Below are 22,363 nucleotides of genomic sequence, written 5' to 3'. Positions count from 1 at the left end.
CCCCCACACCATTTTGCCAGTCTTCTTGCTTTGTACCCTGTCACCAAAGGGCTGACAAAATTTCAACGACTGAAACACCAATACAGACAGAATAGAAACATAGAAAACTGCAGCACAAAACAGGCCCTTCGGCCCCACAAGTTGTGCCGAACATATCCCTACCTTTTAGGCCTACCTATAGCCCTCCATCCTATTAAGTCCCATGTACTCATCCAGGAGTCTCTTAAAAGACCCTATTGAGTTTGCCTCCACCACCACTGACGGCAGCCGATTCCACTCGCCCACCACCCTCTGTGTGAAAAACTTCCCCCTAACATTTCCCCTGTACCTACCCACTTCCCGCAATGCTGTGATCCCCATTTGACCCTGATGTCGGAATCCCAACCTAAATCCAGTCCCAGGTTTCAGGGCCTCAACCTTAGCGACATCACTCAGTCTGCCCGTTAGAAATATGTTCGAAATAGGTTGAATAGGTTGAATGGTCTCCTTCTGCACTAAAAATGCCTATGGTCCATGTGGCCAAACCCAGCAAAAGTTGAGGGTGTGGAAACCATCCTGGAAAATGGCAAAACATTGGAATCAAGAGCATGATAAAAATTCAGTCATTACGTGATGTACTGATGTTTGTTTTTCTGCTAGAATTTTACAATTTCAAATTGAAATCCATGAACAAGAAGGTCTTCAGTTGTTTTCTGTAACCCTTAAACTACAAGACAATGACAATATTGAAAAGAAATAGGCTTACAGATGGAATTGGGAATGGAAATAAATGATAGTTCTATGTACCCACAGAAAATTTTGCATAAGCATGTCTCTACTGAAGAGGTTATCAGACAGAATAAGATAAACAGGATTTAAAATATTTTCTACCTTTATAAGCGGAGAAGTGAAGGTCACAGACTGAGTATCATTCATCATGTGTGTTGTATGAAAAGCTACTGTATTGTCTTCACCATCCAGTGTAACTGCTGTTTGAATTGTGCCATCTGTAGCTAGAATTCTCCATAAATCCCATTTTTCCTTAATTACAGGTCTCTTGAATCGTAGTGTGGACACAAAGACATAGGAAGGAGGAAGGCCATCAGGAAAAATATCCCTGTAATGAAAATCCTTGATTTATAAATAACAGAATACTCCACAAAAATTGTAAGCAATACTGCAATGAAAAGATAAGGGAACGTTTTTAATGAGCAGATCCTGAAAACAAATACCTTGTTTTCTCTGTTAAATCACTCTGCGATGTAACCTTATAAGCTTTTTTACCACGGTAAGAGCCTTGACTTTTACTGGCTTTTTTCCTGATATCTAATCCAACAAGAATATCAAAACCTTTTTCATCTCGAGATGCCACAGGTATTCTTGTAGGGCAAACAGTTTCTGAAGAGGACAAAAAGAAAGATTTTGCTATTAAAATTTACACATACACTGTTTTTAAGTTTATTTATTCGCATCACAAGTAGACTTACATTAACACTGCAATGAAGTTTCTGTGAAAATCCCCGAGTTGCCACACTCCGACGCCTGTTCGGGTACACTGAGGGAGAATTTAGCATGGTCAATGCACCTAACTAGCATGTCTTTCGAACTGTGGGAGGAAACTGAAGCACCCGGAGGAAACCCACGCAGACACAGGGAGAACATGTAGACTCCACACAGACAGCAACCCAAGCCGGGAATCAAATCTGGGTCCCTGGCGCTGTGAGGTAGCAGTGCTAACCACTGACATACATACACACACCCAAACAGACACATGAACCCACCCCCACCACCACAACCCCCAAGCTTGTGGTTAGCCTGCCCACCCTAAACTCAGCTCCCCCACAGCAGTATCCAATTGTTCGGCAGCTCTGTAGTTCCAGCAGCACCAGAATTGAATAGTGGCCACTGCTAGGACTACCAGCAGTCCCTGAAGATGACAGCTGATGGATTGTGGACTTAGGTATTTCTGAGATTGAAGTGGTGGAGTTAATGATGGAGGGATTTGGGGGCTGTGTCTGAGAGGTCGGGTGGAGCACTTGAAGGGGGGTGTTATCTTGACAATTGGGCTGCCTCTGATGCAGACAGGGGATACCTCCAAAAGAGCATTCCCCCCCTTATTGCCTGACAGCATTCCATGCAGTGAAAACTAACAGACTGCCCACTTTGACAAAGCTCTGACAAAGGATCATCTAGACTCAAAATGTTAGCTCTATTCTCTCTCCACAGATGCTGTCAGACCTGCTGAGATTTTCCAGCATTTTCTGTTTTGTTGTGTGGGCTACCCACTTTGCTTTGGCCTTCCCCTACCATATGTGTTATAGCATTTCCTTTTGATGCCAACCAAAATAAACCAAATTAAACAATCTTAGGGACAAAGCAAGAAGGGCATGCCCCAAAAAGATGGGAACGGCCTGAACCAAAAAATAAAGCAGAAAGGAAACTTAAAACATTAAACCAAAATATGATTAAAGGGGTCAATAATACACCCCAATCCCTGTGGGGCCCAATGGGCATGGAAGGCCTCAATGGTGCCCTCGGCCACTGCATGCTCTTTCTCCAGGGACACCCGGCCATGAATGTAGCCGCAGTAGAGGAGCAGACAGTTGGGTTGGGCAACTCCCTGGACCTGTTTATGGCAAGGACCACGAGCAGTTCACGAGGAGATCTTCCCGCCTTCTCTGCCCTCCTCTGTAATGGGTGCCCGTAAATCAGGAGCGTGCGACTGAACTGCAAACAGAATATTAGTAAAAGGCTATTTAGAAAACTAAAAAGGGAGTGCAGTCTATAACATTGGACGTAGACACGGTCCACGGACCCCACAAAATTGCAAAAGGGACAGGTTTCTAGGGAACCCGTGAACCAGTGCAGTTATCAGCTGTATGGTACTGCTGCATGCACTAGCCTCCATCCCAGATCCCTCCGTAGAAGGACCACACGCATTTATAGCAGTGGAGGCAAAATGAGGTCTTTGAGTGACCATTAATTATCCCCTTGAATGGCCATTAATTATCCCTTCGAGTGGCCATTAATTGGCCATCAATAGGCCCATGGGCGGGTGGGCTTCCTGACTCCTTACCCTGCCCCTGTAACTTGGGAAATAGATTCGGGTGGGCGGGAAGGTGGCAGCAGACCACACATTTTACTTTACGAGCCCTCAAATATGCTTGCAGGGGGCTGTAAAATTCACCCATGGGATAACCCCTACAAAATTTGGCAGGGCAATTATTCATTGAAATGCAGGTTTCAATAACAGTTGTTAAGTTGAAAGGTAAGACTGGAACTTTGACATTAGAATTTTAAAATTAAATCTCATGAAACAAGAGAATTGAAAACATGCAAGATTTCAAAAATTGTCACATATCAAAAAATGCATTCCTCACCCAAAGCTGTACTGCAGGCATGAAAATGTAGCTAGCGCTTCCCCCCTGCTGGGAGTGTTCATTCCAGCGGGGTTTACTACTGCTCTCAACTAATGGAGAACAGGCGGCTTGACCTTGCTTGAGGGAACAGAGGCCATTGAGGCCCCCCGGGAGATTGGGGGTAAGGGGGCGTGACACTCTGGCACTGCCCTAGGGGCAAACTGGCACTGCCCAAGAGGCACCTTTGGGGGGGGGGCCTATTGGAGGGGCAATCGGTGGGGTGGGGTGGGGGGGGGGAGACCCGCTGCCACTCTGCAAGTGGGACACTAAGAGAGGGAGGAATTGAGGGCAATTGGGGCTGCCATCCAGGTTGGGGGGAGGGGTTGGGTCAGGGTGGGGAAGACATAGGGGCTGGCCTGGGGAGGTCCAGGAGGCCAGTGATTGGGGGTTTGAGGGGTTGAAAGGCCAGCAATGAGGCGTTGTGGGGCTGGCCAGCAATTGGGAGACTGGCAATGTGGAGCCACTGCGCATGCGTCAATCTTGGCGCTGACAGATTGGTGCATGCTCAGCGGCCCGCTCAGCACTGTGCTGCCAGCATCTCAGGTGGGAATAGGCCCTGCCCCCTGATTTTCAGAGTGAATCATGCTAGGGCACTCTGTGATGCACAGGGTGTCGGAAATCATGCTAATAAACCGGCGGGATTTACTCCCATTTTCCCCGCACATTGGGAACTTAGAATGTTTTTGGGAGAATGCCGGCCTTGATCTCTCTCTACACCCTAAATATGACTGTAACACTACATTCTGCACCCTCTCCTTTCCTTCTCCCCTTTGTACTCTATGAACGGTATGCTTTGTGTAGCGCGCAAGAAACAATACTTTTCATTGTATACCAATACATGTGACAATAATAAATCAAATCAGAACTGGGCCTCCAGAACTGTAGTTCCATGCAGGGAATAGCATGTTTGTACTACAGTTTGGTTCTAGTGTTTTATGATGCAGATTAAAACATTTATACACACTGTAACAATGTGTTTTTCAGTGGTTCTGATAATGTAAAATAAGCTCTTAGGGATGTTTATTTTGGGCTTGAGTAAAAATGAAGGGGATTGAAAATAGTCTGTAGTGACATGGCAGTCCATTGTGGACTGTACCATTAGCCAGTTTCATCCAGAAACCCATAATTGCTCAACAAGGACACTATGGATAGGAGACACAGTGGGAATACTCACATATCAAAATACTGAACATATATTTGAACAGAACTAAAAGTGTTTTCTTTCAAAAATACTTACCTTCAGGTTCCCAGGCCACCTTTGCCATATCCTATCACAATTTAGTAATATTAGTCTTTCCCAATTGAAAACTGTTACTCCAGCTCTATCTTTTTCATTTTGCATAATTTAAATTTAATGAACCATGATCACAACCACCAAGATGCCCTCATTAATGCCTTAAAACTAAGTCCAGAACTGTTCCTTCATTTGGCTTGCTAAGTACTAAATAAAAAAAGTTCTCCTGAATGCAATTTAAGAATTCCATGCCATCTATACCTTTAACACGGATAAATCACTAATATTAGTTATTATTAGGGTAGTTGATTGCAACCTTCAAGCCTATGACCATTGAAGAATTTTTGGATAAGCGATGCTCCTACTCTGAAAGGAATTTTGGAAGAATTATAGCATCATTAAGGCCATTGATAACGTCTCTGTGGCTTGGAATGAGGTCATCTCATTAATATGAATGTTGTGTGGAAGAATTTGTGGCCAGATTGTGTTAGAGCCAAGGGGTATGTTGAGCCTATTGAGACAATCCAAAAGCCAATTAGAGAAATGAGCAAACAATTTGGATTGGATAAACTAAACACCGAGGATGTTGCAGAGTTGCTTGCATCTCATGCGGAGGTATTGGGCAGTATTTTATCATTTTTAGTTTAAGTGCTGGGCGGGCGTGGAACTGGAAGAGTTCCAGATCCATCTTTCGGGCATGTTTTTAGACTCCCCCATACGCACTATGGCTGCAAAATTCTAAGCGAGCCTGTTGCTCGCTGCAGAAGCTTAACGCATCCGAAAGTCTGCAGAAGGAGGTATTGCACATGTGCATGCCTCTGATGCTGCACATGCACATTAGCAGTAGCAGGGCGTCTGACAGACAAAGAAGGAGCTGCCAGGCCCCTGCTACTGCATGCAGCCTGAAGCAGCTCCCTCACCCCTGCAATCGTGGGGGCCCGTGACCCTCCCGCCGTCCAAATCAAATGGAGATCCCCTCCTTCCCCCCACCGATTGCTGCAGAGTGGCAGTGGGCCCCCTCTCCCTCCCTCCCCCCACTGATTGCAGCCCCGCTGCCCTCCCCTACCGATTAAAGTTTTAAAGTTTATTTTGTTAATCACAAGTAGGCTTACACTCACACTGTAATGAAGTTACTGTGAAAATCCCCTATTCTGTGAGCTATGCCATTACTGTGAAAATCCCTTAATCACTGCAGAGTGGCAGCGAGCCCCCTCCCCCCCATTAGCCCCCCCCCACTGGCCCCTCCCTCACTGCCAGCCCCCACTGGCCCCTCCACCATTTGCACAGCCCCCCACTGACCCCTCCCCTATTGCCCCCACCCTTTGGCACTGGCTGGTGGGCACTGTCCAGGTGCCAGGGTGGCACTGCCAGTCTGGCAATGCCCAAGGGCACCCCTCTTGCACTCGGCCTGCCTGGGGGGGCCTCATTGGCTCCAGTTCCAGCGGCGAGGCCAAGTTGACTGCACCCTGTTCATGGGGAGCATGTCTATTTCTCGCCGGCAAGAACCTTTCCTGGCGAGGTTATAAAGGCAGGCGAGCCCAGACGATTGAGCACCAGGCTCACTAATGATATTAAAATGCTTATTTAAATAAATTAACCTGCCTCTCGCCCATTTTTCGCGAGAGGCTGACTGCGCCGGAAATCCTACGCTCGTAAAATGGCGCGAAAACCGGCACCAATTGCACGAATCGTTTTACGCCCCACTTTATGAGCGCGTCGCACCCGAAAACGGGCACAATGCGAAGGTGAAAACCTGGCCATACTCTATCGGAAAGAAATGGAACAAAGAGCGCTGTGGACAAGGAGGATGAACAACCAACCAAGACATTTAGCTTAAAATCACTTGGTGATACCTTGAAAATGACTTGAAGATGCAATGACTATCTTTGGTGAAGACCCAGGCAGAGAGAGTAGTTCAAGAGTGAATAGAAGCATTAACAATGCAGTCAACTGCTATAGGGAGCTCTACAGAGAGAAAAAAAACGGAAGTGGAGAAAATGGAAAAAGTCTTTAAAAGCCCCACCAGAACAAATCTTTCAAAGGATGCTGCAGAGAGTCCAACTAATAGTCTCCTAAAATCCGCTTCTTATAGCCCTCCAGAAAGCCCTGCCAGCCTCCACTAAAACTCATCACCACCACCAGTCATCCATTCCCCGAAGTAAAACAAAGATGCAGCTTGGTGAGGGGGCAAGTTTTATTTCTTGTTGATATTTTCTACATTTTCTTAACTTTGTAATGTTAATGTACACCATGCACAGATGCATCCACCATGACACGGATGCCCTGAATGCCCAGGCAACAGATTACATCTGCTTCAATGAGGACCAGGCCCAACTGGTTGCCCGGACATGCGGACTTAGTGCCATCACCGGGATGCCCCAGGTCCGTGGCACACATGTTTCCCTACAAACATTGTCTCGTCATGGAATTCCCCCACATCAACAGGAAGGGACTCCACTCCCTAAACCTCCAGCCGGTGTGTGATCACCAGCTGAATCCCACTAGATGTGCCATGTCAGGAAGGGAAGATTCAGAAGGGCTAGAGAATGCCAGATTATTCCTGGTGAAAAGCCCTGTGCTGTGCTCCAGCGCTACCCCCTGGGGGTGCCCGATGGGATATTTTAACATGCGTTTGAGAGAGTAGACATGAACCTATTTTAACATTTTATCTTAAAGACAGCATGTCCCCTACACCACAAAGAATTGTAAGCCTGAACTGTTCTGTTCGAGTGCTGGAATGGGGCTTAAACCCACAAACCTTTTCTCAGAGACAAGCGTGCTAACTAACTGCACCATAGCTGGACAGGTTGCCAAAGAATTCTGGACAGAGTCAATCTGCCTCATGTTCACTGCAGGGTGACAGAAGACCATTTCCAGTCCAAGATGCTCTAACTCTTCTCAGCTGCCAGGTCCTCAGTTAACATGTAAAAAAAACATGCGTAGTCACAAGAAATGTGCGTGGTCACATCAGCAAAGGATATTTTTGTAACCTTTTGCAACAAATCGCTGGAATATTTAATGCATGGATTGCATAGTGTTTACTTTTCTTGAATGGTACTTGGGAATAGTTAGTGTGCACTGATTAATGGGCGGCAGGGTGGCACAGTGGTTAGCACTGCTGCCTCAGAGCATTCGGGACCCGGGTCCAATTCTGGCCTCGGTGATTGTCTGAGTGGAGTTTGCACGTTCTCCCAGTGACTGCATGGGTTTCCTCCGGGTGCTCCGGTTTCCTCCCACAGTCTAAAGTTGTGCAGGTTAGGTGAATTGGCCATGCTAAATTGCCCCTTAGTGTCAGGAGGATTAGTAGGATAAATATGTGGGGTTATGGTGATCGGGCCTGGGTGGAATTGTTGTTGGTGCAGACTTGATGGGCTGAATGGCCTCCTTCTGCACAGCAGGGATTCTATGAATGTTAAATATCATGCCCAGTACAGGGACATTATATTATGAACTTTCAGTTAACACTATAAGGAAAACTGGATACAAACAAACTACTAAAATGGCTGCTGCAAATCACGTGACTATTAGCATTTGAGCTACAGTTAGTATCAAGTGAATACCAAATTAAATAAGGACATTCACAGAACTCTGGGGATTTCCCACATATCTTTGTTTGAGGATGGGCCAACAAAAATGACCATGGAGTTTTCTAGATTACCCATCCCCATGTTTAGCAAAGAACAAGAACAAAGAAAAGTACAACACAGGAACTGGCCCTTCGGCCCTCCAAGCCTGTGCTGATCATGATGACCGAACTAAATTTTTTAAAAAACTTCTGCTCTTACTCAGACCGTATCCCTCTATTCCCTCCCTATTCATGTACCCATCCAGATGCCTCTTAAATGTTGCTAATGTGCCTGCATCCACCACCTCCTCTGGCAGCATGTTCCAGGCACCCACCACTCTCTGCGTGAATAACTTTCCCCGCACATCTCCCTTAAACTTTCCCCTTCTCACCTTGAACCTGTGCCTCCTTGTAACTGACACTTCCACCCTGGGAAAAAGCGTCTGACTATCCACCCTGTATACGCCTCTCATAATTTTGTAGACCTCTCATGCTGAACAAAAGGGGAATTCGAAACTCAATTGGTGGCAGATGGAAATGAATGGTTGCTATCACCATCCCATTGTATCATGATGGTTTACCCCATCCATACTAGACTGGTTATTAATTTTGGGACATGAACATCGCTGGCTGGCCAGCATTCATTGCCCATCCCTAGTCGCCCTTGAATTGAGTGGCTTCCTAGGCTTTTTCAGAGAACAGTTGAGAGCCAACCACAATGATGTGGCTCTGGAGTCACTTCTCGGCCAGACCAGGTAAGGATGGCAGATTTCTTTCCCTAAAGGACATTAGTGAACCAGATGGATTTTTCTTACAATCAACAATGCTTTCATGGTCGTCAGTAGATTCTTAATTCCAGATATTTTTTGTTGAATTTAAATTCCACCATCTGCCTTGCCGGGATTCGAACCCGGGTGCCTCGAACATTAGCTGAGTTTCTGGATTAATAGTATAGCAATACTACCGCTAGGCCATTGCAGAGATGTTAATCCACAACACAAGATATGTATTAATATAAATACCACAACTTATTTGGAAAGTCACATGGTGAGGTTTGTGTCTGCTTTTAAAAATCAGTCCAGAGCTATTTGCAGACATATTCACTGTAACCATTAGCAACATGAGTGCAGCTGGGAAGTGTAGCAGACTGCGAAACAAGTTGTACCACATCAGGCAGCCAGAGTATGTATCTGTTCCCTTTTATGCTCCTCCTGCAAAACAACCTTCTAGATCTTCAACTATGTCACAACCTGCTGTAAACTTTATGCTTTCCCAGGCCCTCAATTCATCTTGACATAATTGTGGTGGACCTCAGTTGTGCCTTTGTCCTATATGAACCACCGTTGTGTGTGTTTGTCATACGTGGACACATCCCCTTCCAGTTTGGTTCCTCCCCTCGGCACCTAGTATAAAGGTGGCTGTCTCCTCCCCCTTGTTCAGTCCAGGTCGGTTACTTGTTGGGATCTGCTCCTGATTCTGTTGTGAATAAAAGCCTACACTTGTATTGCCTCACCGGTAGTCTTTCGCCTTATTGATAGTGCATCAATTTTATTCACAACAGTTGGCCAGCATGGAGCAGTTTCTAAAACCCGACAAGTTAGCATTAGACCCTCAAGAGGTTGGAGCCTCTGATAAATTCGATCATTGGCTGGACTGCTTCGAAGCATTCATCGACACCGCTACGGCCATCGACACCGACGGCGCTAAACTCCATGTGCTCCGCGCCCGGGTAAGCGAAGCTGTCTATGGAATCTTCTTGGACGCTGCTACATACGTGGACACTATAGAACTCCTAAAAGGGCAGTTCCAAAAGAGCCCTAACGTGGTTTACGCCAGACATCTCCTAACTACCCGCAAGCAGCAGCCAGGAGAATCGTGCGCCCAATTTCTGCGTGCCCTGCGGGTCCTAGCTCGAGCTTGTGACTGTAAGGCTGTTACAGCAGCTCAGAACACGGAGGACCTGATCCGTGACGCCTACGTTGCAGGCATTGAGTCTACATACATCCGGCAGCGCCTGCTGGAACAAGATGACCTAGATCTCCGAAGAACAGCCACGATGGCTGAAACGTTAGAAGCGGCCTCTCACAATCTCGGGTCTTACCCTGCATCCCGTTCTATCGACGGCTCCACCGCGACGGCTGTTCCGGCTGGGCCCAAATGTTACTTTTGCGGCATACCCAAGCACCCTCGGCGTCGCTGCCCGGCGAAGGACGCGATTTGCTCCAGATGCGGTAAGCTAGGCCACTTCGCTAAAGTCTGCCGGGCAAAGCTGCTTCCAAAGCCTCGTGGCGCCACGTGTGTTCCACGGGCGCAGCCATCTTTAAGGCAGGTGGCGGCTGCGCGCAAATCGCCATCTTTAATGCGGTCACCGGAAGTGTGGGAATCGCCATCTTTGATGCGGTCACCGGAAGCGCGGGAATCGCCATCTTTGAGACTGGCATCAAGACGCGCTGAGCAGGAAGCTTTATCCGTGACGTCATCAGACGGGGACGAAGACGGATTCTTCTTGGATTCGACGGTGGCATCGATTTGCCTGAACCAGTCGCAGCCTCATCAACTCTCCAAGTCAATAATGGAGATCAAGGTAAATGGTCATGCAGAAAACTGCCTGTTCGACTGTGGGAGCACAGAAAGTTTTATACACCCTCGCACAGTGCGTCAATATGCCCTACCCGTGCGACCCTGGAGCCAGACCATCTCCATGGCCTCGAATTCCCACTCAGTGGAGGTCCTCGGGTGCTGTTTGGTGACGCTGACGGTACAGGGCACAGTCTACGAGCGTTTTTGGCTCCTTGCGCTGCCGCGACTCTGCGCAGCTGTACTGCTGGGGTTAGATTTCCTCAGCCATCATAGGAGCGTCACCCTGCAGTATGATGGCCCTTATCCCCCTCTCCGTCTGCAAGGCGCCGTCACTGCAGCACCCCTCGCGCACCACCTGCAGTCTCTCGACCCTCAAGATCAGCCCCCCCCCCCCCTTATTTGATAACCTCACCCCGGATTGTAGGCCTATAGCCACCAAGAGTAGGCGCTATAGTGCGGATGACCGAGCCTTCATTCGGTCTGAGGTACAACGTTTGCTCCGGAAAGGGATTATCCAGGCCAGCACCAGCCCCTGGAGGGCGCAAGTGGTCGTAGTTAAATCGGGGGAGAAACACCGCATGGTGATTGACTACAGCCAGACCATAAACAGGTATACCCAACTAGATGCGTATCCTCTTCCCCGTATCGCGGACATAGTCAACCGCATCGCGCGCTATAGGGTTTTCTCGACGATCGATTTGAAATCGGCTTACCACCAGCTCCCTATCCGCTCGGAGGATCGCCCATATACTGCCTTTGAGGCGGATGGTCGCCTCTACCAGTTCCTCTGAGTCCCCTTTGGTGTCACCAATGGGGTCTCAGTCTTCCAGCGGGCCATGGATCAAATGGTAGACCAGCACGGGCTACGGGCCACTTTCCCGTATCTGGATAACGTCACCATCTGCGGCCATGACCTGCAGGATCATGATGCCAACCTACAAAAATTCCTTCGTACGGCCACTCTCCTGAACCTCACATATAATGAGGCGAAGTGTGTTTTCCGGACACGCCGCCTCGCCATCCTTGGGTACGTGATAGAAAATGGTGTCCTTGGCTCCGACCCAGTCCGTATGCGTCCCCTTATGCAGCTTCCCCTTCCTACTACTCTCAAAGCACTGAGGAGATGCCTGGGCTTCTTCTCCTACTATGCCCAGTGGGTTCCCCGTTACGCGGATAAAGCCCGTCCGCTCCTAAAATCGACCTCTTTTCCCCTGGCGGAGGAGGCCCGTCGGGCCTTCGACGACATCAAAGCAGACAATGCGAAGGCTGTGATGCATGCTGTGGACGAATCCATCCCATTCCAAGTGGAAAGTGATGCGTCTGACTTTGCCCCAGCCACCACCCTTAACCAGAGGGGCCGTCCGGTGGCCTTCTTTTCCCAGACCTTACAAGGCCCTGAGATCCGACACTCCTCGGTCGAGAAGGAGGCCCAGGCCATCGTGGAAGCCGTCTGGCACTGGCGCCATTATCTTGCGGGCCAACGATTCACCTTAATTACGGACCAGCGGTCAGTTGCCTTCCTGTTTAACACCAGGCAAAAGGGCAATTAAGAATGACAAGATCTTGCGGTGGAGGATTGAGCTCTCCACCTACAGATATGACATCATGTACCGGCCCGGGAAGCTCAATGAGCCCCCAGATGCCCTGTCCCGTGGATCATGTGCCAGCGCCCAACTAGACCAGCTACAGTCCCTCCATAACGACCTCTGTCATCCGGGTGTCACCAGATTTTTCCACTTTGTCAAGTCCCGTAACCTGCCCTACTCCCTCGAGGAAGTTCGGACGATTACCAGGCAATGCAGGGTCTGCGCTGAGTGCAAACCGCAGTTCTACCGGCCAGGTAGGGCGCACCTTGTAAAGGCCACTCGCGCGTTTGAGCGCCTTAGCATTGACTTTAAAGGCCCCCTCCCCTCCTCTAACCGCAATGTTTATTTCTTGAATATCATTGATGAATACTCACGTTTCCCTTTTGCCTTCCCCTGCTCGGACATGACCACGGCTACAGTGATTCGGACCCTGACCACGCTCTTCACCCTGTTCGGCTTCCCAGCCTATGTCCATAGCGATCGTGGGTCCTCTTTCATGAGTAACGAGTTGAGGCAGTACCTACTCGCCAAAGGCGTTGCCTCCAGCCGCACCACTAGCTATAACCCCAGGGGAAATGGTCAAGTAGAGTGGGAGAACGCAACCGTCTGGAAGGCCGTTCTATTAGCGCTATGGTCTAGGGGCCTTCCAGTCAGCCGTTGGCAAGACGTCCTTCCGGACGCATTACATTCCATTAGGTCACTCTTGTGCACAGCGACCAATACGACCCCTCACGAGCGGATGTTTTCGTTTCCCAGGAAGTCCTCCTCGGGTACTTCGCTCCCAGATTGGCTGATGTCCCCGGGGCCCGTCCTGCTTCGGAAGCATGTCCGGACCCATAAGGCAGATCCCTTGGTCGAGGAGGTCCAATTGCTCCACGCGAATCCTCAATACGCTTATGTAGCGTACCCTGATGGGCGGGAGGACACGGTTTCTGTCCGTGACTTGGCACCCACGGGTGCCCCTGAGGTCACCACGTCCTTCCGCCCCACGGTCCCTGGTGTTGTCCACTCGGAGATTGCTGCGCCTCTTCCTCCCTCAATCACTGATCCCCAATGTAGTGCGCCCAGAGCCTGTTGCAGCCCCCCACCCCCTAGCTCCGGTTCCCAATGTTCCCCATACGCCACCAGGGCCACTGCTCACTCCTCTCGCCCCTGTGGACAGCTCGCTTGAGTCGCCGGAGCCGTCGCCATGCAGTACCCGACGACTGGACGGGACGACGGATCGGTCCGCTTCACACCATCTGGCGCCTTCTCTCGACGCTCACTGTACGGAGCCTGGGCCGACATCGCTCCCTGCTCGGACGTCTCTGCGACCTGCACTACGACGATCGCGACAGCGGATCAAGCCACCGGTTCATCTGGACTTGTAATATTGTTTCCGCTTCACCCCCGTGTTGTTTTTTTAAAGGAAGGGGTGAATGTGTTGGACCTCAGTTGTGCCTTTGTCCTATATGGACCACCGTTGTGTGTGTTTTCATACCTGGACACATCCCCTTCCAGTTTGGTTCCTCCCCTCGGCACCTAGTATAAAGGCAGCTGTCTCCTCCCCCTTGTTCAGTCCAGGTCGGTTATTTGTTGGGATCTGCTCCTGATTCTGTTGTGAATAAAAGCCTACACTTGTATTGGCACACCGGTAGTCTTTCGCCTTATTGATAGCGCATCAATAATCAAATCCATTCAAAAGACCACAGGCCTGGCATGTGAGAGACCAGAATCATAAATCAGGGACTGAGATAACTAATCTGTAACTTTACGTGATATGTCCACATGAAACAGGCATTGAGAGGCAGTTTGCTGGGCTATAGAGTTCTTGGTTTTTGGAATTTCTTCATTGTCAGGGAACCTTTCCCCCACGACCCATGCACTGCCTCTAACAGATAGTGGATGCACATTTGTCAGGCAACAAAATTGAATGAATTAGGTGAAAGGTAGCAATTGTGGACGGTCTCCCAGGTGGCACTAGGCAGTTAATATTAAAGATCAGGGGCAGGATTTTGCATTTTGGGTGGGGCACCAACATCAGGGTCAAATAGGAGTCCTGACCCGGCACTGTGTCAGTTATCTTCCCTTGATTGGCCTATTAAGGACTGTAGGCTGCCTCTCAAAGCTGAAAAGTAAATGGCAGTCCTTCTGGCATGGAAGGAGCTGCACTCTACAATTGCAGGTCAGGGAGAAAGAGTGCAGTTCCACCTTGAACTGCCCCCTGAGCAACTTTAACAAACCTGAACAAAGAGATGGCATTGTTACCAGTTGAAAATTGTGCAGGAAAACCTATGACAAGGTAGGCCATTAGGCGCCTCAGATTACTGGCTCTTCAAACTGCTGCCAGGGGGCCGCTACTAGGCAGCTGCTGTGCTGCCAATGCCAGGTTGAAGTTGTGGGGGGGTGGGGGGGGGGGGGGGGGGGGGGGGAATTTCAGTTAGCTTTGAATAACTAGCCTTCAATGCCCTTTAACCTACTTCAATTAACTAATCCGCTACTTGCAGACAGGTATTTCTCCCCCACAACTCCCACATGTCTGATCTCGCCTCCAGGAAAATGGCTCTGGGGTAGGATGGCATTGGTAAACTGGCATGCACCTGGCAAAATTACACTTTAGCCCACCCTATTCATTTTCCCCCCTTATCAGGCTGAAAATGGTGCCCCTGGTGTCTTCCTGCTGTTGTGGAGGAAGCAGATTTTAGGTTTCTACATGCAAGTAAGGGTCTCGGGGAAATAGCTGCACATCCTGTAAAGCTCCTAGTTTGTGCCCCATTAATTCCTTGTGCAGGATGAGTGCTTGTCTCCAGGGTCCTCGAGGTAGAGAAGGGAAAGCGGCCAGTGTGCCATTTTCTTGCCCAGGCAGTGTCCTTCTCTCTTCAAATTGCACTAGATCCTTCAATGGTGGACATGTTTGAAAAGTGAGACAAAAATTACAAGGGCCATTCAGTACAGGATTCTGACAGTGAACCCAGTAGTCCAAACCTTTTGCTTTTCTTATGTTCTCCCAGCCTGCTGCTCCAATCTTCATTCAGTGTTAGCTAAACTACACTCTGGGCGAGATGCTCCGGCCTCCCAGCCGCGTGTTTCCCGCCGGCGGGATGTGGCGTGTTGTTTGCTGTGGAAATTCCCATTGATGTCATTCCACGCCAGCGGAAAGTCCCGCCAGCGTGAACAGCCGAAGAATTACAGCCTCTATTTCTTCAAGGACCCTGGGCACATTACTCCTGTTTTAAGGGGTTGCAGAATTAAAACAGAAATGAGGAGGAATTATTTCACTCAAATCTGTGGAATTCTCTATAACAGAGTGCAGTGGATACTAATCAAATTTAAGGAGATAGATAGGTTTTTAAAAATTAGTAGTGGGATGATGGGAGTGGGCAGGAAGGTGGAGATGAGGCTGAGATGAGATCAGCCATGATCAAAATGAAAGGCGGAGTAGGCTCGAGGGCTGAACTGCCTACTCCTGCTCCTAGTTCTTGTGCTCCATATGGGATTTGTACTGAAGTTCTTTAAATGGAAATGTAAAGGAAAAGATCCACAAAATTCTCACAGATTAAGCTCTCTTGAGTCTCAACTGATTACACGCCAGACATGCTGATGGAAATTTGGTGCAATGCACTGTTTTTGGCCTATTTTGAGACAATTCTGCCCAATGCTGCAGCATATGAACCGGTTCATAGTCCTTCAAATTGTTGAAAATCTCTAAGTTAAACACAATTCACTCCCTGGCTGGCTTAATCACAAATTTGGAGCTAGAGTGAAAACCCCATGAAATGCCTGTATCACATGAGATGGTTAACATAGCAGTCGAGTCAGAAATAGTGAGAACTGCACAAGGGAGCAATAAAAGTAAAGATGTAATTGGAAGTAGCCACTACATCTTTAAAAAATCCTGAAAAATGCATCTGGGAAGACTGTGTATGGGTGGGTCAAGGCTTATAAAGAGCAAACAGGTTTAAAATTTATTTATTAGTGTCACAAGTAGATTTACATTAATGCTGCAATGAAGTTATTGTGAAAATCCCCTTGTCGCCACACTCCAGCACCTGTTTGGGTACACTGAGGGAGAATTTAGCATGGCCAATGCGCCTAACCAGCACACATCTTTTGGACTGTGGGAGAAAACCCACGCAGACACAGGGAGAACGTGCAGACTCCGGACAGACAATGACCCAAGTCGGAAATCAAACCCAGTGCTAACCACTGTGCCATCGTGCCGCCCTGTGCTATAGACAACTTACAGCAGCAAAGGAAAGTTGGAAATGAGACAGCTGAGATAGGGAGGAATTAGGGCATTAGGGCAGGTCAGATGAAGAGAGGAAGCTATTTCTGGAAAAATAAGCAGCAATGTCGATCACCGGAGCAGAGAGAAACTCAAAATGAGTCTTAGATTTCAGGGATGCTCTGATTCTGGTTTGTAAAGCTAATTGAGCAGATGTTTTGTCAATTAGCATGTGTAGCATGTGTGATTTGAATAGCTGATCTCATCTGGATATTTTTGCATTGATTTTTTTATGTAAGACAAATAAGCATTCGCCAAAATATCTTTAAAAACTCAAAAGAACAGATGTTGAAATAAGTGAACAAGTGAAATCAGAAATAAGTTGAAATTATTTTGAATGTTTTGTCTACCACGCTTCATTCCTGACCAAGTGCCAGATTGGCTTACTGTCATCTGAGTCTGGAAGTTGTCAATTAAAGCCCCAAGACGCACTTGAGCACATAATTTCAGATTGACATTTCACTGCAGTATCAAGAGAATTCTCCATCATTGATGGCATGTTCCCCTCTCTTTCCCCAAGTACAGAACGCTGGAAGGAACCCCCCCGTTCTCCGAATATAGAATGCCGGCATTGGGGCCCTCCCACTTCAGGTGCCATCCCTTCAGGCCCCACCTTCTTCAGGACCTGAGCCTTCTGGGAGGCATTGCCAGTGCACTGTCCTGCGAACACACGGGTGTCCCCGAACACCCATGGGTTACAATGGCCTCCAAGACTTCCCACTCCCCACCCCTCCAATCTCCACATGGTCATCATGTCTGGTCTCCGTCTGTGGAGACCAATAGTGATTCCTGCCGGCTATGGCACGCCAGGGAGACATAAGATTTTTTAAAAATTCATTTACAGGAATTGGGCGTCACTGAGTAAGCCAGCATTTATTGCCCATCCCTAGTTGTCCTTGAGAAGGTAGTGGTGAGCTGCCTTCGTGAACTGCTGCAGTCCATGTGGTGTAGGTACACCCACAGTGCTATTAGGGAGGGAGTTCCAGGGTTTTGACCCAGCGACAGTGAAAGAACAGTGAAAATTTTTAAAGTCAGGATGGCTTTGGAGCATGCTCTAGATCCATGGGCGTTTCAGTCTTCCCTCTGCTTTCCATTGTTTGTCTTCTTCAACCACCTCCTTACCCCTCAGACTAACATGATGAGTCCTCACCCAAGCACATTGACACCAAGCCACTGACATTCCTCCGTCTCCCATTCAGGACGAAGTGGCACACAACAGATGGGAAAACTACAGAACCAGTGGTGAACCAGCATTGCCTGCATACATTGGTGTCACTGAGGAGATGATACGTAGAATCATCAGGATCGTGCCACAGAGCTACTGGCATCTGGCACTGCTGAGGCCACTGAGGATGATGTAAGTTGCTGCCTATGCACCTTCTAGATCCACTCTTCATTCTTACCCTGAAAGGTGCACCGAAATGGAAACTGTGATGGAGTGACCTTGGAACCTCTGCTTTCATACCTTGCCTCTCCTAGTCCTTTTATGCTTTCAGGTGATCACAAATTGATGGCTACTTAGTCTCTGAAGAGACATGAAGAAAAGGAAGAGTCATCCCACAATAGTGTAGTGGAGGCTGCAAAACTTCACCTTGCATTCGCACCAACGAACTCAGATACTCCAGCGGCGTGGAGTCTTTTCACTGTGTAAGTGGTGGCAACTGCATGGCAACATTGCCAAATCAACCCAAGATGATGCGTAGGCTACCTGTTGTCTCAGACAATGGAGGCCTGCCAATGTCTCAGTGCTGCAGTGGAAGCTCAGCTCGAGGTTATACGATCTCCTTGTGCTGGCTTGTGTAGCTCAAGACTTCTGACACCCAGTTCTCACTGCTGCTATCACAGGTACAGATATCAGTGCTCAGTGGAGTTTGCATGCTCTCAGAGCTGTCCAAAAATCTGGCATTCAGCCCTGTGGAAGTGGCAGAGCATGAACATGTGTTCCTGTCTTAGGATGAAAGCATTCCTATTTCCAGCACTACAATTACATCAGAGCCCTTCAGCTAGCAAACCAAACATTTAGTCCAAGGGAAGCTAGACCCCAACAGGGCTTCGTGAAAAGCTCACAAACAACGGGGGTCAAAGGGCTACCTCATTGTTTACTGGAATGTGAGGCACAAAGACTCAGGATGCAGTCGCTAGATAACAAAGACACCTATGTCAGACTCCTATGTTTTGACTACAGCTCAGCCTTCAGCACCATTATTCCTACGAAACTCATTTCCAAACTCCATGGCCTGGGCCTCGGCTGCTCCCTCTGCAACTGGATCCTGAACTTCCTAACTCACAGACCACAATCAGTAAGGATAGGCAACAACACCTCCTCTATGATCATCCTCAACATCGGTGCCCCACAAAGCTGTGTTCTCAGCCCTCTACTATACTCCTTATATATCTATGACTGTGTTGCCAAGTTCCCCTCCAACTCGATTTTCAAGTTTGCTGACGACACCACTGTAGTGGGTCGGATCGCAAACAATGACAAGACAGGGTACAGGAATGGGATAGAGAATCTGGTGATCTGGTGCAGCAACTATAATCTCTCCCTCAATGTCAACAAAACAAAGGAGATTGTCATCGACTTCAGGAAGCGTAAAGGAGAACATGCCCCTGTCTTCATCAACGGGGACGAAGTAGAAAGAGTCAAGAGTTTCAAGTTTTTAGGTGTCCAGATCACCAACAACCTGTCCTGGTTCCCCCATGCCGACACTATAGTTAAGAAAGCCTACCAAGGCCTCTACTTTCTCAGAGGACTAAGGAAATTCGGCATGTCAGCTACGACTCTCACCAATGTTTACAGATGCACCATAGAAAGCATTCTTTCTGGTTGTAACAGCTTGGTATGGCTCCTGCTCTGCCCAAAACTGCAAGAAACTACAAAAAGTTGTGAATGTAGCCCAATCCATCACACAAACTAGCCTCCCATCCACTAACACTGTCTACACTTCCCGCTGCCTCGGCAAAGCAGCCAGCATAATTAAGGACCCCATGCACCCCGGACATTCTCTCTTCCATCTTCTTCCGTCGGGAAAAAGATACAAAAGTCTGAGGTCACGTACCAATATACTCAAGAACAACTTCTTCCCTGCTGCCGCCAGACTTTTGAATGGACCTACCTTGCATTAAGTTGATCTTTCGCTACACCCTAGCTATGACTGTAACACTACATTCTGCACTCTCTTGTTTCCTTCTCTATGAACGATATGCTCTGTCTGTATAGCACGCAAGAAACAATACTTTTCACTATATGTTAATACATGTTTCAATAATAAATCAATTCAAATCAAATCAAGTGGAACATAGGTGCCTAGCAGGTGATGGGCTCGGGATAAGAGTGGTTGAGTTGAGGAACAGACTTTCTACACAGTCTGGTGAAGACAGGTGGGCTGGAGAGAGTGATGTGAGTATGCTGGACCAGCATTTAAATATGGAGCCACCAACACACTCGGTGTCAGACTAATCAGCTGCTAGCCTGCAGGCGGCTCAGAGGGGAACTCACCTGTGTATATTTAATAAGGTTCCAAGTGCAGAATTTGGCATGGGATCCCACCATTCTGGCCACTGGGAAAGGTACCGCTGGAACTGCCTGCCATCGCACCTAGTCTCAAAATGGGAGATTTCCACCCACCGGATTGTTGTAAAAACCCATCTCGTTAACTAATGTTCTTTAGAGAAGGACAGTTCCATCTCTTATTTTGCCTGGCTTGCTTTTGACTCCAGGTTCATTGTAAGATAGGTTGACTCATAATTGCCCTCTGAAAGAGCCTAGTGGACCACTAAAATGTCAAAAAGACAACTCACCACCACCTTCTCAAGGGCAATCAGATATGGGCAATAAATGCTAACTTAATCAGTGATGCCCACGACCTGTGAATGAGTTAAAAATGGTGACAAATACTTAATGGATTCGAATGATTCATGGCATCTTGAAATTTCTACAACAAAACAACTCAAAATTGAATACTGTAATATTAATATCGCAAAGGTTGAAATTGCTCTATACACTCTTTTTAGTGCACTGATTAATACTTTCACATCAAATTATTGTATTTGTTCTGTAAGAACGTTGTTAACCAATATGTTATAAATGGATTTTTGACTTCATCAAAAATAGCATGTACAAGAATTTGATTTGATTTATTATTGTCACATGTATTAGTATACAGTGAAAAGTATTGTTTCTTGCACACTATACCAACAAAGCACACCTACATAAAGAAGGTAAGGAGAGGGTGCAGAATGTAGTGTTACAGTCACAGCTAGGGTGTAGAGAAAGATCAACTTAGTATGAGGTAGGTCCATTCAAAAGTCTGATGGCAGCAGGGAAGAAGCTTTTCTGAGTCAGCTGGTACATAACTTTTGTATCTCTTTCCCGACAGAAGAAGATGGAAGGGAGTATGTCTGGGGTGCATGGGGTTCCTGATTTTGCTGGCTGCTTTTCTGAGGCAGCAGAAAGTGTAGACAGAGTCAATGGATGGGAGGCTGGTTTGCGTGATGGACTGGGCTTCATCCATTTGTAGTTTCTTGTAGCCTTGGACAGAGCAGGAACCATAGCATGCTGTGATACAACCAGAAAGGATACTTTCTATTGTGCCTAACTGTAGTGGCTCCAAGCTATCTGGGAGGCCGGAATTGATTTGTGCCATGTCTAACCTTTCGGAGCACTTCATAATGATGAATGTCAGAGCCACCGGGGATAGTCGTTAAGGCACGCTATCTGGCTTTTCTTGGGTACAAGGGTGAAGGTCATCTTGGCGCAGATACGGACCTCGGATGTTGTAAAGAGAGGTTAAAGATGTCAGTGAATACCCCCGCCAGCTGGTCCGTGCAGGATCTGAGTGCTTGTCCGGGTACCTTATCCGGATCAGTCGCTTTGACTTTCGAGAAGGCTGATCTGATGATGCGATGGTGACCTTGGATATCGGTTCGGCTGAGGCTTCCAGGGTGGAAGGCATGCTCTTGCTGACCTCTTGCTCAAAAAGGGCATAGAATGCATTGAACTCATCGGGGAGCGGTGCATTGGTGTCGGCCATTCTACATGCCTTCATCTTGTAACTTGTTACGTCTTACAGACTTTACCATAGTTGGTGGGAGTCTGTGTGGCTAGCCTGGGACTCTAGCTTGGTCCGGTGCTGTCTTTTGGCACCTATGATGGATCTCCGTAGATCGTATCTGGATTTCTTCTTCAGGGCCGTCTGACTTTGATGCAAACGCTGCACTAAAAATAACATATAGGCTGGAATCTTACCACTGTTCACGCTAACGTGATTTTCCCATCCTGCTGCATGAATTGAGAATTGGTTGGCTGCCAAATTCTCCAACCTCGCTGCAGCGATCGAGTGGCATGAGCGGTAAGATCGCACCCGTGGAAATCTTTTATCTCCCTTGTTCGATTGCTTTCAGAATTGAATAATAATCACAGATTATTTGCTTTGAAATGTCACCTCCCTCACAAGAATGGAGGAATGGTTATAAAATGAAAAATTGTTACAGGTTTGCCCAAATGTGATTTTATCTGGATAACACTAAAATGTAAACCAAAACCAAGTGTTCAATTCATAAGAGCAGAAATCCTAATCCACTTCATTATTTTGAAGCTTTCAATTATTTATTTTAATCACTAAGGAAAATAGCAGAACGCATGCCATAATACCATTCCCATGTCTATCCAAAGCCTGCCTCGCCACACTGCCCTAGCTGGAATCATAAAACTGTATAGAGGTTTACAATATAGCA

General features: G+C 47.7%; 1 protein-coding gene across 1 annotated transcript in view; it reads right to left on the bottom strand.

Annotated features, from left to right (window-relative positions):
• Window positions 1–22,363, bottom strand: part of LOC144493806 (uncharacterized) — a 229,650-nt gene that overhangs the window by 191,162 nt on the left and 16,125 nt on the right. Inside the window, exons 4-5 of the mRNA XM_078213330.1 lie at window positions 1,212–1,377; window positions 871–1,096 (exon numbers count right to left, since the gene is read on the bottom strand). Of these exons, the coding sequence (XP_078069456.1) occupies window positions 871–1,096; window positions 1,212–1,377 (392 nt within the window). The remainder of the gene's footprint in view (window positions 1–870; window positions 1,097–1,211; window positions 1,378–22,363) is intronic.

Source organism: Mustelus asterias, chromosome 5, assembly GCF_964213995.1.
Source record: "Mustelus asterias chromosome 5, sMusAst1.hap1.1, whole genome shotgun sequence".
NCBI lineage: Eukaryota > Metazoa > Chordata > Chondrichthyes > Carcharhiniformes > Triakidae > Mustelus > Mustelus asterias.
This window is presented reverse-complemented; position numbering and strand designations above follow the sequence as displayed.